Genomic DNA, 17,746 nt, shown 5'->3' with positions numbered 1-17,746 from the left:
TTGTCTTTCTTCACCTGGCTTATTTGACTGAGCATAATACCCTCTAGCTCCATCCATGTTGTTGCGAATGGTAGGATTGGTTTTTTTCTTATGGCTGAGTAATATTCCACTATGTATATGTACCACATCTTCTTTATCAATTCATCTACTGATGGACATCTAGGTTGCTTCCATATCTTGGCAATTGTAAATAGTTCAGCAATAAACATAAGGGTGCATCTGTCTTTTTCAAACTTGAATGCTGCATTCTTGGGGTAAATTCCTAGAAGTGGAATTCCTGGGTCAAATGGTATTTCTATTTTGAGCATTTTGAGGAACCTCCATACTGCTTTCCACAATGGTTGAACTAATTTACATTCCCACCAGCAGTGTAGGAGGGTTCCCCTTTCTCCACAACCTCGCCAACATTTGTTGTTGTTTGTCTTTTGGATGGTAGCCATCCTTACTGGTGTGAGATGATATCTCATTGTGGTTTTAATTTGCATTTCTCTGATGGCAAGCGATGTGGAGCATCTTTTCATGTGTCTGTTGGCCATCTGAATTTCTTTAGAGAACTGTCTATTCAGCTCCTCTGCCCATTTTTTAATTGGATTATTTCCTTTTTGTTTGTTGAGGTGTATGAGCTCTTTATATATTTTGGATGTCAACCCTTATCGGATCTGTCATTTACGAATATATTCTCCCATACTGTAGGATACCTTTTTGTTCTATTGATGGTGTCCTTTGCTGTAGAGAAGCTTATCAGCTTGATATAGTCCCATTTGTTCATTTTTGCATTTGTTTCCCTTGCCCAGGGAGATATGTTCAAGAAGAGTTCACTCATGTTTATGTCTAAGAGATTTTTGCCTATGTTTTTTTCTAAGAGTTTTATGGTTTCATGACTTAAATTCAGGTCTTTGATCCATTTCGAATTTACTTTTGTGTATGGGGTTAGACAGTGATCCAGTTTCATTCTCTTACATGTAGCTGTCCAGCTTTGCCAGCACCATCTGTTAAAGAGACTGTCATTTCCCCATTGTATGTCCATGGCCCCTTTATTGAATATTAGTTGATCATATATGTTTGGGTTAATGTTTGGAGTCCCTATTCTGTTCCACTGGTCTGTGGCTCTATTCTTGTGCCAGTACCAAATTGTCTTGATTACTGTGGCTTTGTAGTAGAGCTTGAAGTTGGGGAGCGAGTTCCCCCCCCACTTTATTCTTCCTTCTCAGGATTGCTTTGGCTGCTCGGGGTCTTTGGTGTTTCCATATGAATTTTTGAACTATTTATTCCAGTTCATTGAAGAATGCTGTTGGTAGTTTGATAGGGCTTGCATCGAATCTGTATATTGCTTTGGGTAGGATGGCCATTTTGACGATATTAATTCTTCCTAGCCTAGAGCATGGGATGAGTTTCCATTTGTTAGTGACCTCTTTAATTTCTCTTAAGAGTGTCTTATAGTTTTCAGGGTATAGGTCTTTCACTTCCTTGGTTAGGTTTATTCCTAGGTATTTTATTGTTTTTGATGCTATTGTGAATGGAATTGTCTTCCTGATTTCTCTTCCTGTTAGTTTATTGTTAGTGTATAGGAAAGCCACAGATTTCTGTGTGTTAATTTTGTATCCTGCAACTTTGCTGAATTCTGATATTAGCTCTAGTAGTTTTGGAGTGGAGTCTTTAGGGTTTTTTATGTACAATATCATGTCATTCAGCAGCGGTCTTTAAGATTCAAATTTTTCTACATCCTGGCCAACACTTGTTATTATTTACCTTTTTAATGATAGTAACACTTGCAGGTGTGAGGTGTTATCTTATTGTGGTTTTGATTTGTATTTCCTTAATGACTTATGATATAAAGCATTCAAGTGCATGTTTTAGCTGATTGGTTTGAACAAGCTTTTTATTGAAGTGGTGTTCTGTAAAGAAAAGAACATTATTTTTTTGTGGGAGTCAAAAGACCCAGCTTTTAGTCTTGCTTCACTGATCATAGGCTCTTTGACCTTGGACAGATACACCTTATCCTTTAAATGTTAATACTCTGCCATTCTTGCAGAATGGCTATAAGGATTAGTTGAAATAAATTGTGAAGAAAAATTTTTATGTAAGCTATAAGGGATAACTAGTTGTCATCTGATATCATAATTAATCTACTCAGCAAGGCAGAGAGGAACATTCATAAGGAGAGGTTCATAAAAGGTGGGCTCCATCGTCCTGTCTTCTTTCCTTTCATTTGTAGCCCCTACTCAGCCACAAGAGTTAAGCTAAACTGATATGACTAGCAACCCTTGTGAACTCAACTTGAATTCATTCCGGGAGAATGGTGTAATGACCTAATTAAAATAATTATTATAATTTAATAATATTATCCTCCTCATCCATTTATTTGTATACAATTTCAGTAGTATGCCTTTTTGTGCTTTGTTACAGAATTTACATTGTCCATTGAATGAAGAGGTAATTGCCCAAGCCAGGAAAATATTCCCTTCAGTGATAAAATACATTGTAGAAATGACTATATGGGAAGAGGAGAAAGAACTGCCTGCTGAACTCCAAATGAGGTGAGGAAATTTTTCAAAATGGAGAAATTTTAGCAATGGTTATTTATATTGCAAAATAAGTGTTGGAAAAATTTGTTATTGAGTGCTTGATTTATTATCATTATGAAAATTTTAGAGAGAATTATCTCTTGGGAATACTTCTAACATGACCATTTATATGAGATGCTCTGCCAGACACTATATAGATGTTAAATCAAAGGAAGAGCATAATCAGGAGCTTCTGATTTTTAAAAGAAAACATTTCAGAAGTCTTACTCTAAACTATTTATAAGGACCTGGCAGCCACTCATTCTAGTAAGGACATAATTGCCCAGGTTGATCCTGGCCTGGATCAACCTCTAGGTTCCCTGAGAGGTTTGTGAACAAAGGCACGGACTTTGGGACAGTGTGTCTCCCTTTAGCTCAGGTCTTTATGAAACAGGTTTGAAAGTGGGAATGACAAGATAGCCTTTTGCTCTGTGCTTTGATGTTTAAGATTATTTTAGTTGTAGGAATTTAATATTTTAAGCTAAAATCCAGCAGTTTCTAACAGCCATAAGTCTTTCAGTGACAGTAATATTTACTCTTAAAAATGTACAAGAGAATTCCAGACCTGATATGAGGATATAGTTTGGGCCTTGTGGGAAAGTTTCCCATCTGTGTAATATTAGGAATTTCACAGAATTGTAAAATCTAAATACCTTTGTTCTTTGAGTTTACTGGGTTTTTCTGTTTGTTTTATTTTAGAGAGGGAATTAAGAATTTAATTTAGAAAGACATTAAATGTATTGTTTGTATTCTTAGTGGGCTATTAACTGCTTGGGGAAACGAAATTCATCAGAGATTGAGTCCACAAAGGTTTTAATTGCAAATATGTGAGAATATAGGTAAATTCTTAAAGTTAAACCCTTTAAGAAGCTTGTGTTGGTAAACATAATACTAGCATTCTGAATGCTTAGAAAGGGAGAGTTGCTTGAATGTGGGTGTGTATGTAGGTAGTACTGGACTTCAGATTCACAGATCTGAGTTCTAGATCCTTCTCACTGTGTTTTGGCATTGTGACCATGGAGAAGTCTTTTTGAGCTTCTGTTTCCTAAACTATGAGAGGCCTGAGGAAATCAGTCTCTTAGAGTTATTGATTGTATTCTAAAGGCATATTGTAAACTGTTTAAAACTTGTAGTAACATCTGATATTTGTGTAGCCCATAATAGCTGTCCTCACATTTGTTAGAAGATCCTTACACCTTTCTTGGATGTAGATAGTGTATACCCTTCCTAGAAGTGGTAGTCATTGTATTCTCGGCAAGATGGAAAGCTTAACTGACCTCTCTCAAATTCAGAAGTCAAATGGTACTGTTGGCACTTTAAATCCATATTCTTTTTTAACTTAAATGTACTATAAAACCAGTATCACTTAAAATAAACACAAAAATAAATTTGGAGAAAAGATGGTGGCATGAGAAGTGTGGCAGAATTCTCCTCCCAAAACCACATTTACTTAGAAAATACAGCAAATACAACTATTCCTAAAAGAGTGACCAGGAGTAAGAGTACACCAGCCAGTCTACATCTGGGAGAAGTCAACATCTCACAGAAAAGGGTTCAAGTAAAAATCGTGATGCAGCAGGACCCGAGAACTCCCCCCACCCCAGCTCACTGGCAGGAGGAAGAGAATCAGAGTGGGGAGGGAGTGGAAGTACAGGACTGCTAAATACCCAGTCCTAATAATCTATGAAATCTATGCAGGGAGCAAAGATCCATATTGCATGGTGCTCTAGAGATTAGAGGGGCTGAAAACCAAAGTCAGAGACTAAGACTGTGAACAGCTTCCCACAACCAGCTTTCTGGGACTAAAGAAAAGCAGGTGCTTTAAAAGACTTCTCAGCAGTAAGAAGGCTGGTAAAGGGGCAAGGGTTTAGGAGAAGGAACAGGTGGACAAAACCATCCTGGCACACTCAGCACAGTAGGTTGGGAACTTTCAGGAGCTTCAGGTGCCCTATTCTCATGGTTGGCAATGCAGCGCCGAGGTCCCTCACTGTGGTAAGCAGCTTGCCACTCCTTTCTCACTACCGGCACCTGCCCACAAGCCCGCTGTCCCTGCCATTGCTGCAGACCAGCTGGAGGGCAGCTCCACCTACAGCAACTACACAGCTTAATGCAGAGGCTTCTCCCTGCACATGGCTAACTGGCCCAGACAGCAGAGACATGCACAGCAACCAGGAAGCACAAAATGGCTTTGCCCTCCCTGCAAACACCTGTGCCGCTTGCTAGCAATCCCTGCCATTGCCCAAGGCCATCCTGATGGCTGCTCTACCCATGGCAGCTTATGGGATTAACACAGAGGCCACTTGCTGTGCATGGCTAATGGGCCCAGACAGCAGAGACAGACACTGTGACTGGAAAGCACAAAAGGGTTTTGTCCTTGTGGCAGAACCTGCACTGCTCGCCTCTGACCCCTGCCATCACCTTAGGCCAGCAGGAGGGCCGTCCCACCCACGGCAGCTTAGAAGATTAACCCAGAGGCCACTCCTTGCATGCAGTTGACTGGCATAGACAGTGGAGACAGGCACTGCGACCAGGAAGCAGGAAGGGACTTTCTCTTCCCAGCTGACACCTGTGCCACTCACCTGAGACCACTCCAATCATTCCAGGACTATGAAAAGGCAGAAAAATCTTGTTCAACCCAAAATCCCTCAAACACCAGAAAGAGGGCTCGGTGAGACTGAAATCAACAGTTTTCCTGGAAGAAAATTCAAAATAAAAATCATAAGCATGATAATTGAGCTAAAGAAAAATATTCAAGAGCTAAGGGACAAATTCAGGAGGGAGATAGACACAGTAAAAATACTGTAACTGGGGAGATGGGATTAAAGATGGCGGTGTGAGGAGAGACAGAGGCTTCCTCCTAAAACTGGATATAATTAGAAAATTTAATTGGCGCAACTAATCCTGAGAGAGCAACAGGAAAGGAGACGGCGTCAGACTGCACACACCTGGAGAAAAGAGCAGACCTCACCAAATGGGGTAACGTACCAGAGCTGTGGCTCCACGGGACACGAGCCCCTACCCCACCCCAGATCACCAGTGGGAGGAAGAGAAACAGTGCAGGGAGGGAGTGGAAGGGTTGGGACTGCTGAATACCTAGCTCCAGAGATCTGCACTGGGAGCACAAACCTACATTTCATGGTGCTTTCATGAGACTCGCATGACTACCAGGTTGGAAAGTTCCTACAGGCAGAGTTCCTGAGGAGACTGGGATTCCAGCTGCTTGTGGAAAGCAGGGATCCATATCGGGCTGCTCTTGGACAAAAACATACCTGTGTGACCAGCCCACTGGCTCAGGCAGTGGAGACAGGCACAGCAGCCAGGAGGCGGGGAACAGCTCTTTTCTCCCCACAGGTACCAGTACCACTCCTCTGCGACCTCCGACATTGCTTCAGGGGCTGAGCAGCTCCAGAATAGAACTTCTGGCCACTAGAGGTTGCCGTATACAAACATGAAATGCAAAAGGAACTTTGTCCAGAGTAAAATTATTAATAAAACTCCTGAGAAAGATTTAAATGATATGGACCTCGTGACTCTCCCTGAAAGGGAGTTCAAAATAAAAATCATCAACATGCCAATGGAGGTACAGAAAGACATCCAAGAACTCAGGAATGAATTCAGGTCAGAGATCCAATCATTGAAGAGCACGATGGAGGGTATTAAAAGCAGGTTGGATACGGTGGAGATAATAAATGAAATAGAAACTAGAGAAGAGGAATACAAAGAAGCTGAGGCACAGAGAGAAAAAAGGATCTCTAAGAATGAAAGAATATTGAGAGAACTGTGTGACCAATCCAAGCGGAACAATATTTGCATTATAGGAATACCAGAAGAAGAAGAAGAGAGAGAAAGGGATAGAAAGTATCCTTGAGGAGGTAGTTGCTGAAAACTTCCCCAATCTGGGGAAGGAGATAATCTCTCAGGCCACGGCGATCCACAGATCTCCCAACACAAGTGACCCAAGGAAGACAACACCAAGACACATAGTAATTAAAATGGAAAAGATAAAGGATAAGGACAGATTGCTAAAAGCAGACAGAGACAGAAATGAGATCACACAAAAGAAAAGCCCATCAGGCTAACATCAGACTTCTCAGCAGAAACTTTACAGGCCAGAAGGGAGTGGCATGATGTATTTAATGCCATGAAGTAGAAGGGCCTGGAACCAAGATTACTTTATCCAGCAAGATCATCATTAAATTTGAAGGAGGAATTAAACAATTTCCAGATAAGCAAAAACTGAGAGAATTTACCTCCCACAAACCATCTCTACGGTCTATTTTGGAGGGACTGCTATAGATGGAACTGTTCCTAAGGTTGAATAGCTGTCACCAGAGGTAATAAAACTACAGTAAAGAAAGTAGAATAGCTAAATACTGAGCAAAGGCAAAATTAAATTAACTATCCCCAAAGTCAACCAAAGGATAGACAAAAAGTACAGAATTTGATACCTAATATATAAAGAATGAAGGAGGAAGAAAAAGGAGGAGAAATTGAAAAGAACCTTTAGATTGTAGTTGTAACAGCATACTAAGTGAGTTAAGTTAGACTCTTAGATAGTAAGGCAAGTAACCTGGAACCTTTGGTAACCACAAATCTAAAGCCTGAAATGGTAATTAGTACATACCTATCTATAATCACCCTAAAGTTAAATGGTCTAAATGCACCAATTAAAAGACATAGAGTCACTGAATGGATAAAAAAACAAGACCCATCTATATGCTGCTTACAAGAGACTCACCTCAAATCCAAAGACATGCGCAGACTAAAAGTCAAGGGATGGAAAAAGATATTTCATACAAACAACACGGAGAAAAACGCAGGTGTTGCAGTACTAGTATCAGACAAAATAGACTTCAAAACAAAGAAAGTAAGAAGAGATAAAGAAGGGCATTACATAATGATAAAGGGCTCAGTCCAACAAGAGGATAGAACCATTATAAATATATATGCACCAGCATATGTGAAACAAATACTAACAGAACTAAAGGAGGAAATAGAATGCAATGAATTCATTTTAGGAGACTTCAACACACCATTCACTCCAAAGGACAGATCCACCAGACAGAAAATAAGTAAGGACACAGAGGCACTGAACAACACACTAGAACAGATGGACCTAATAGACATCTATAGAACTCTACACCCAAAAGCAACAGGATACACATTCTTCTCAAGTGCACATAGAACATTCTCCAGAATAGACCACATACTAGGCCACAAAAAGAGCCTCAGTAAATTCCAAAAGATTGAAATCCTACCAACCAACTTTTCAGACCACAAAGGTATAAAACTAGAAATAAATTGTACAAAGAAAGCAAAAAGGCTCACAAACACATGGAGGCTTAACAACACGCTTCTAAATAGTCAATGGATCAATGACCAAATTAAAATGGATATCCAGCAATATATGTAAATAAATTACACCAACAAAACAAAGCACCAATTTCTGTGGGACTCAGTGTAGGCAGTCTTAAGAGGAAAGTATATAGCAATCCAGGCATATTTAAAGAAGGAAGAACAAACCCAAATGAATAGTCTATCGTCACAATTACCAAAATTAGAAAAAGAAGAACAAATGAGGCCTAAAGTCAGCAGATGGAGGGACATAATAAAGATCAGAGAAGAAATAAACAAAATTGAGAAGAATAAAACTATAGAAAAAATCAATGAAACCAAGAGCTGGGTCTTCGAGAGAATAAACAAAACAGATAAGCCTCTAGTCAGACTTATTAAGAGAAAAAGAAAATTAACACACATCAACAGAATCAGAAACGAGAAAGGAGACATCGCGACGGACCCAACAGAAATACAAAGAATTATTAGAGACTACTATGAAAAGCTATATGCTTAGAAGCTGGAAAATCTAGAAGAAATGAACAACTTCCTAGAAAAATACAACCTTCCAAGACTGACCAAGGAAGAAACACAAAATCTAAACAAAGCAATTACCAAGAAATTGAAGAGGTAATCAAAAAACTACCCAAGAAGAAAAACCCTGAACCAGATGGATTTATATCAGAATTTTATCAGACATACAGAGAAGATCTAATACCTATTCTCCTTAAAGTTTTCCAAAAAGTAGAAGAGGAGGGAATACTCCCAAACTCATTCTGTGGAGCCAACATCACCCTAATACCAAAACCAGGCAAAGACCCCACCAAAAAAGAAAATTACAGACCACTATCCCTTATGAACATAGATGCGAAAATACTCAATAAAATATTAGCAAACTGAAGTAAAAAATATATCAAAAGGATCATACACCACAACCAAGTGGGATTCATCCCAGGCATGCAAGGATGGTACAACATTCGAAAATCCATGAACACCATCCACCACATAAACAAAAAAAAAGACAAAAAGCACATGATCATCTCCGTAGATGCTGAAGAAGCATTCGTCAAAATTCAACATCCATTCATGACAAAAACTCTCAACAAAATGGGTATACAGGGCAAGTACCTCAACATAATAAAGGCCATATATGATACACCCACAACCAACATCATACTGAACAGCTAGAAGCTGAAAGCTTCTTCTCTGAGATCTGGAACAAGACAGGGATGTCCGCTTCCGCTTTCCCCACTGTTATTCAACATATTACTGGAGGTCCTAGCCACAGCAATTAGACAAAACAAAGAAATAGAAGGAATCCAGATTGGTAAAGAAGAAGTCAAACTGTCACTATTTGCAGATGACATGATATTGTACATAAAAAACCCTAAAGACTCCACTCCAAAACTACTAGAACTAATATCGGAATACAGCAAAGTTGCAGCATACAAAATTAACACACAGAAATCTGTGGCTTTCCTGTACACTAACAATGAACCAATAGAAAGAGAAATCAGGAAAATAGTTCCATTCACAATTGCATCAAAAAGAATAAAATACCTAGGAATAAACCTAACCAAGGAAGTGAAAGATCTATACCCTGAAAAGTATAAGACACTCTTAAGAGAAATTAAACAGGACACCAACAAATGGAAACTCATCCCATGCTCTTAGCTAGGAAGAATTAATATATTCAAAATGGCCATGCTGCCCAAAGCAATATACAGATTTGATGCAATCCCTATCAAATTACCAACAACATTCTTCAACAAACTGGACCAAATAGTTCAAAAATTCATATGGAAGCACCAAAGACCCAGAATAGCCAAAACAGTCCTGAGAAAGAAGAATAAAGTGTGTGTGGGGGGGATCTCACTCCTCAGCTTCAAGCTCTACTACAAAGCCATAGTAATCAAGACAATTTGGTACTGGCGCAAGAACAGAGCCACAGACCAGTGGAACAGATTAGACTCCAGACATCAACCCAAACATATATGGCCAATTAATATACGATAAAGGAGCCATGGACATACAATGGGGAAATGATAGTCTCTTCAGCAGATGGTGCTGGCAAAGCTGGACAGCTACATGTAAGAGAATGAAACTGGATCACTGTCTAACCCCATACACAAAAGTAAATTCAAAATGGATCAAAGACCTGAATGTAAGTCATGAAACCATTAAACTCTTAGAAAAAAAACGTAGGCAAAAATCTCTTGGACATAAACATGAGTGCCTTCTTCATGAACATATCTCCCAGGCAAGGGAAACAAAAGCAAAAATGAACCGGTGGGACCATATCAAGCCGAAAAGCTTCTGTACAGCAAAGGACACTATCAATAGAACAAAAAGGTATCCTACAGTATGGGAGAATATATTCGTAAATGACATGTCTGATAAAGGATTGACATCAAAAATATATAAAGACCTCACACACCTCAACAAACAAAAAGCAAATAATCCAATTAAAAAATGGGCAGAGGAGCTGAACAGACACTTCTCCAAAGAAGAAAGTCGGATGGCCAACAGACACATGAAAAGATGCTCCACATTGCTTTTTATCAGAGAAATACAATTTAAAAGTACAATGAGCTATCACCTCACACCAGTAAGGATGGCTACCATCCAAAACATAAACAACAACAAATGTTGGTGAGGTTGTGGAGAAAGGGGAACCCTGCTACACTGCTGGTGGGAATGTAATTTAGTTCAACCATTGTGGAACCCAGAATGAAGGTTCCTCAAAATGCTGAAAATAGACTTACCATTTGACCCAGGAATTGCACCTCTAGGAATTTACCCTAAGAGTGCAGCACTCCAGTTTGAAAAAGACAGATGCCCCCCTATGTTTATCGCAGCAGTATTTACAATAGCCAAGAAATGGAAGCAACCTAAGTGTCCATCCGTAGATAAAGAAAATGTGGTACATATACACAATGTAATATTATTCAGCCATCAGAAGAAAACATACCTACAATTTGCAACAACATGAATGGGACTAGAGGGTATTGTGCTCTGTGATTTAAGCCAAGCAGAGAAAGATAGATACCATATGATTTCACTCATCTGTGGAGTATAATAATAAAGGAAAAACTGAAGGAACAAAACAGCAGCAGAATCACAGTACCCAAAATGGACTAACATTTACCAACGAGAAGGAGACTGGGTAAAATGGGAGGTAGGGAGGTATAAGGGCGGGGAAGAAGAAAGGGGTATTATGATTAGTATGTATAATATGAGGGGTAGGGGAAAGGGGAGGGCTTGCAACACGGAGAAGACATGTAGTGATTCTACAGCATCTTACCATACTGATAGACAGTAACTGTAATGGGGTTTGTGGGGGGGACTTGGGTAGGAGAGAGCCTCGTAAACATAATGTTCTTCATGTAATTGTACATTAATTATAACAAACAAACAAAAGATACAGTAACTGACATGAAACAAAAAATGGAGAAATTCAATAGCTTAGATGATGCAAGGGAACTCGATAATAAGGGTGAATGTAATAACACAGTTTTTCTTGTGAAACCTTCATAAATGTATATCAATGATACCTTAATAAAAAAGAAATTATATTGGGGTAATAAATAAAACAAACAAACAAGCAAATAAAAAGCTTAGAGGAGACAGTAAGTGGAATGAATATAGAGAACAGAAATACAAAGAAACTGAGGCAGACAGAAAAAAGGATCTCTATGAATGAATGAATGTTAAGAGAACTGTGTGACCAATCCAAACAGAACAATATTCATATTATAGGGTTACCAGAAGAAGAAGAGCGAGAAAAAGGGAAAGAAGTGTCTTTGCAGAAATAATTGCTTAAACCTTCCCCAGTTTGGGGAAGGAAATAGTCTCTCAGGTCATGGAAGTCCATAAATCTCCCAACACATGGTACCCAAGAAAGACAACACCAAGACATATAATAATTCAAATGGAAAAGATCAAGGACAAGGACAGAGTATTAAAAGCAGCCAGAGAGAGAAAAAGATCACATACAAAGGAAAACCCGTAAGGCCATCATCAGACTTCTCAGCAGAAACCTTGCAGGCCAGAAGGGAGTGACATGATATATTCAATACAATGAGGCAGAAGTGCCATGGAACAAGAATACTCAACCCATCAAGATTGTCATTTAAATATGAAAGAGGGATTACACAATTCCTGGATAAGCAGAAGTTGAGGAAATTTACATCCCACAAACCATCTCTACAGTGTATTTTAAAGGGACTGCTCTAGATGGTAGTTTGCCTAAGGCTAAATAGCTGTCTCCAGAGAAAATAAAGCTACAGCAAAGGAAGTAGACCAATTAAATACTAACATGCAAAATCTAATCAGCTACCAACAAAGTCAATCAAGGGATACACAAAGAGTACAGACTATGACACCTAACATATAAAGAGAGGAGGAAGAAATAGAAGGGGGGAAAAATAATCTTTACACTGTGTTTATAATAGCATAATTAGTGAGTTAAGGGAGACTGCTAGATAGTAAGGAAGCTGCCCTTGAACCTTTGGTAACCATAGATCCAAAGCCTGCAAAGGCAATAACTCCATATTCATTGATAATCACCGAAAATGTAAATGAACTGGATGCACCAATGAAAAGACATAGATTTACAAAATGGATAAAAAAACAACACCCATCTATATGCTGCCTACAAGAGTCTCACTTCAGACCAAAAGACATACACAGACTAAAACTGAAAGGATGACAAAAGATATTTCATGCAAACAATGGGGAGAAAAAAGCAAGTGTTGCAGTACTTGTATCAGACAGAATAGACTTCACAACAAAGAAAGCCACAAGAGACAAGGACATTACATAATGATAAAGATGTCAGTCCAACAAGAGGATATAACCACTATAAATATCTATGCACCCAACACAGGAGCACCTACATATGTGATACAAATACTGACAGAATTAAAGGGGGAAATAGAATGCAATGCATTCATTTTAGGAGACTTCGACACACCTTTGAATGAGTACTCCAAGGGACAGGTCAACCAGACAGAAAATAAGTAAGGACATAGAGGCACTGAACAACACATTAGAACAGATGGACCTAACGGGCATTTATAGAACATTTCACCCTAAAGCAGCAGGATACACATTCTTCTCAAGTGCACATGGAACATTTTCCACAACAGATCACATGCTAGGTGACAAAAAGGGCCTCAGCAATTCAAAAAGATTGAAATGGTACCAACCAACTTCTCAGATCACAAAGGTAGAAAACTAGAAATAAATTGTACAAAGAAAACAAAAAAGCTCACAAACACATGTAGGCTTAACAACATGCTCCTAAATAATCAATGGATCAATGACCAAATTAAAACAGAGATGAAGCAATATATGGAGACAGAGCAACAGCTCAATGCCCCAACTTCTGTGGGACACAGCGAAGGCAGGTCTAAGAGGAAAGTATATAGCAATTCAGGCCTATTTAATGAAGCAAGAACAATCCCTAATGAATAGTCTAAATTCACAGTTATTGAAACTGGAAAAAGAAGAACAAATGAGGCCCAAAGTCAGTAGAAGAAGGGACATAATAAAGATCAGAGAAGAAATAAATAAAATTCAGAAGAATAAAACAGTAGAAAAAAATTAATGAAACCAAGATCTGGTTCTTTGAGAAAATAAACAAAATAGAAAAACCGCTAGCCAGATTTATCAAGAGAACAAGAGAATCTACACACATAAACAGAATAAAAAATGAGAACAGAAAAATCACTATGGACACTACTAAAATACAAAGAATTATTAGAGAATAGTATGAAAAATTATATGCTAACAAACTGGATAACCTAGAAGAAATGGGCAACTTTCTACAAAAGTGCAACCTTCCAAGACTGACCCAGGAAGACAGAAAGTCTTAAGAGACCAGTTACCAGCTACGAAATTGAATCTGTAATCAAAAAAACTACCCAAGAACAAAATACTTGGACCAGATGGCTTCACTGCTGAATTTTATCAGACATTTAGAGAAGACATAATACCCATTCTCCTTAAATTTTTCAAACAATAGAAGAGGAGGGAATACTTCCAAACTCATTCTATGAGGCTGGCATCACCCTAATACCAAAACCAGGCAAAGAAACCACAAAAAAAGAAAACTACAGACCAATATCCCTGATGAACATAGATGGAAAAATACTCAACAAAATATTAGCAAACTGAATTCAAAAATACATCAAGAGGATCATACATCATGACCAAGTGCAGTTCATCCCAAGGATGCAAGGGTGGTACAACATTCGAAAATCCATCAAACATCATCCACTGTATCCATAAAAAGGACAAAATCACATAATCATCTCCATAGATGCTGAAAAAGCATTTGAGAAAATTCAACACCCATTCATGATAAAAACTCTCAACAAAATGGGTATAGAGGGCAAATAGCTCAACATAATAAACATCATATATGAAAAACCCGCAGCCAACATCATACTTAACAAGCTGAAAGGCTTTCCTTTAAGATCGGGAACAAGACAAGGATGCCCACTCTCTCCACTTATATTCATCATAATTCTGGAGGTCCTTACCGTGGCAGTCAGACAACACAAAGAAATAAAAGACGCCCAGATTGGTAAGGAAGAAGCTAAACTGTCCCAGTTTGCAGATGACATAATATTGTACTTAAGAAAAACCCTTAAGAATCCACTTCAAAACTACTAGAACTAATATCAGAATTCAGCAAAGTTACAGGATACAAAATTAATACACAGGAATCTGTTGCTTTACTATATACTAACAATGAACTAGCAGAAAGAGAAATCAGGAAAACAATTCTATTCACAATTGTATCAAAAAGGATAAAATACCTAGGAATAAACCTAACCAAGGAAGTGGAAGACCTATACCCTGAAAACTACACAACACTCTTGAGAGAAATTGAAGAGGACACTAATAAATGGAAATTCATCCCATGCTCTTGGTTAGGAAGAATTAATATTGCCAAAATGGCCATCCTGTGTAAAGCAATATACAGATTCAATGCAATTCCTGTCAAAATCCTGACAGCATTTTTCAATGAACTGGAACAAATAGTTCTAAGATTCATATGGAAGCACAAAAGACCCCAAATAGCCAAGGCAATCCTGAGAAAGAAAAATAAAGTAGGGGGTATTATGCTCCCCAACCTCATGATGTACTACAAAGCCCCAGTAATCAAGACAATTTGGATTTTGCACAAGAACAGACCCATAGATTAATTGAACAGAATAGAGAGCCCAGGTATAAACCCAGACATATATGACCAATTAGTACATGATAAAGGAGCCATGTACATACAATGGGGAAATGACAGCCTCTTCAACAGCTGGTGTTGACAACACTGAATAACTACATGTAAGAAAATGAAACTGGATTACTGTCTTAACTCCATACAGTAAAGTAAACTCAAAATGGATCAAAGGCCTGTATGTAAGTCATGAAACCATAAAACTCTTTGAGGAAAATAGCAAAACTCTTTAATATAAACATGAGCAACTTTTTCATGAAATTATCTACTCGGGTAAGGGAAATAAAAGCAAAAATGAACAAGTGGGACTATATCAAACTAAAAAGCTTCTGTACAGCAAAGGATACCATCAGTAGAAGAAAAAGGCATCCTACAGTATGGGAGAATATATTAATAAATGACATATCCGATAAGGGGTTGACATCCAAAATATATAAAGAGTTCACATGCCTCAACAACCAAAAAGCAAATAACGCTATTAAAAAATGAGCAGATTATCTGAACAGACACTTCTCCAGAGAAGAAATTCAGATGGCCAACAGGCACATGAAAAGATGCTCCACTTTGCTAATCTTCAGAGAAATGCAAATTAAACCACAATGAGATATCACCTCACACCAGTTAGGATGGCTACCATCCAAAAGACAAACAACAAAAAATGCTGGCGAGGATGTGGAGAAAGGGGAACCCTCCTACACTGCTGGTTGGAATTTATATTAGTTCAAACATTGTGGAAAGCAGTATGGAGGTTCCTCAAAAATCTGAAAATAGAAATACCATTTGACCCAGGAATTCCACTCCTAGCAATTTACCCTAAGAATGCAGGATCCCTGATTCAAAAAGACACATGCACCCCTGTTTTTCACAGCACTATGTACAATAACAAAGAAATGGAAGCAACCTAAGTGTCCGTCCATCAGTAGATGAATGGATAAAAAAGAGTGGTACATATATATGATGGAATATTATTCAGCCATAAGAAGAAAACAAATCCTACCAGTTGCAACAACATGGATGGAGCTAGAGGGTATTATGCTCAGTGAAATACGGTAGGTGGAGAAAGACAAGCACCGAATGATTTCACTCATCTGTGAACAAAGCAAAAACTGAAGGAACAAAACAGCAGCAAACTCACAGAACCCAAGAATGGACTAACAGTTACCAAAGGGAAAGGGAGTGTGGTGGGTGGGGTGGGAAGGAGCAATAAGGGGAAAAATAAAAAGTAATATAAGATTTATAAACATTAAGAAACATCATTTTAATAAAATCCACCATAGCACAGTGAAAAATAAATTGGGGAAAACATGGTGAAAAGAACACTTTTATCAGGATTTTTAATGCACTGTATCACTTAAAATAATTTCCTGAATCTTTTAAAGTGCTACTTTTTCCTGTGTAAGAAAGTACACAATGCTGCTTCATAGGTGTCATATATTGTTTTAGCCTGTTTTTCACATTTTCGTTTATTTGTTGCAGTGTCTGAATATGTATCTTTTTTTTCTAAACAGGGAGAAAAACGATAGATACTACTGTGTCCTTTTCAATGATGAACACCATTCATATGACCATGTTATATATAGTCTACAGAGAGCTCTTGATTGTGAGCTTCCAGAGGCTCAGTTGCACACCACTGCCATAGACAAAGAGGTTCGTTAGGGTCACTTGAATTAATCGTTCTGTCTTATATCAACTTCCTGAAAGTTAGGTTTTTCCTAAACCCTTGTCAAGTGCTTAGTATTGTGTCAGGTACAACCATTCTGTTCATTATCCCTTATATCCTAGGTAAATTGGTTAAAACTTGATATTTATGTGTGTGAATCACAGTAGTAGATAACTATTTGTAACTGTTGTCTTTTAGTCTAACTAATTAGAAAGTTACTGAATATATTTGGCAAAGAATAGTTAAAGAGTGTAAGCTCAACTTTAGTCTATTTCTATAATTATTTATTGATGAATGAATAAATGCATGAATTAGGAAAAGTTGATCATTTCTGAGGCTTTAACATTGTTTATTAAAATCTTTTTAGAATAATACTGATTCTGTGGCTTAGCTTGTATTTAGTATCCATCCAAAGCAAAAATATTTTCCTCAGGTCTAAAGAAGGAATGTGAATTTAATCCCTGCCCTGGAAAGGAGTGTAATATAGTAGAAGGAGCAGCATGGCATTAATATTTGGTAATTAGTGTAGTGATTCTAGGTCTTGAGGTATGAATATCCTGGTCATATCTCTGACCCACTCATGGACCACAAGTGTGTTACTGAACACATTGTTCAGGAACTTTTAAGTTCATTCATGGAGAGTATTTAAAACACACAGCAGGAGTTTGTTATCAAACCTGAGTTATTGTTATCACATAGAAGTAAAGTTTACTGCAATAAATAAAGAACTGATATTTCTTTCCAAGCAGGAAATCCAGAATCCTAAAGTATAGAAGTTCTCTGTTAGTGGTATTGAAAGTTCTGAATCTTCATTAAAGTCTTAAACATTTATATTTATCTTCCAGGCATTTCCCATCTTTGGGCAATGACTGACTTTTAGGCAGTTAAGAAATGATTAGTAATTAAGAGCTCATTAGACCTTTGGTTTGTATATTACCCTCT

General features: G+C 38.0%; 1 protein-coding gene across 1 annotated transcript in view; it reads left to right on the top strand.

Annotated features, from left to right (window-relative positions):
• Positions 1–17,746, top strand: part of UBR1 (ubiquitin protein ligase E3 component n-recognin 1) — a 204,117-nt gene that overhangs the window by 76,060 nt on the left and 110,311 nt on the right. The window contains exons 5-6 of the mRNA XM_037018909.2: positions 2,407–2,537; positions 16,653–16,791. Coding sequence (XP_036874804.2) covers positions 2,407–2,537; positions 16,653–16,791 — 270 coding nt within the window. The remainder of the gene's footprint in view (positions 1–2,406; positions 2,538–16,652; positions 16,792–17,746) is intronic.

This window comes from Manis javanica, chromosome 8 (genome assembly GCF_040802235.1).
Source record: "Manis javanica isolate MJ-LG chromosome 8, MJ_LKY, whole genome shotgun sequence".
Lineage (NCBI taxonomy): Eukaryota > Metazoa > Chordata > Mammalia > Pholidota > Manidae > Manis > Manis javanica.
This window is presented reverse-complemented; position numbering and strand designations above follow the sequence as displayed.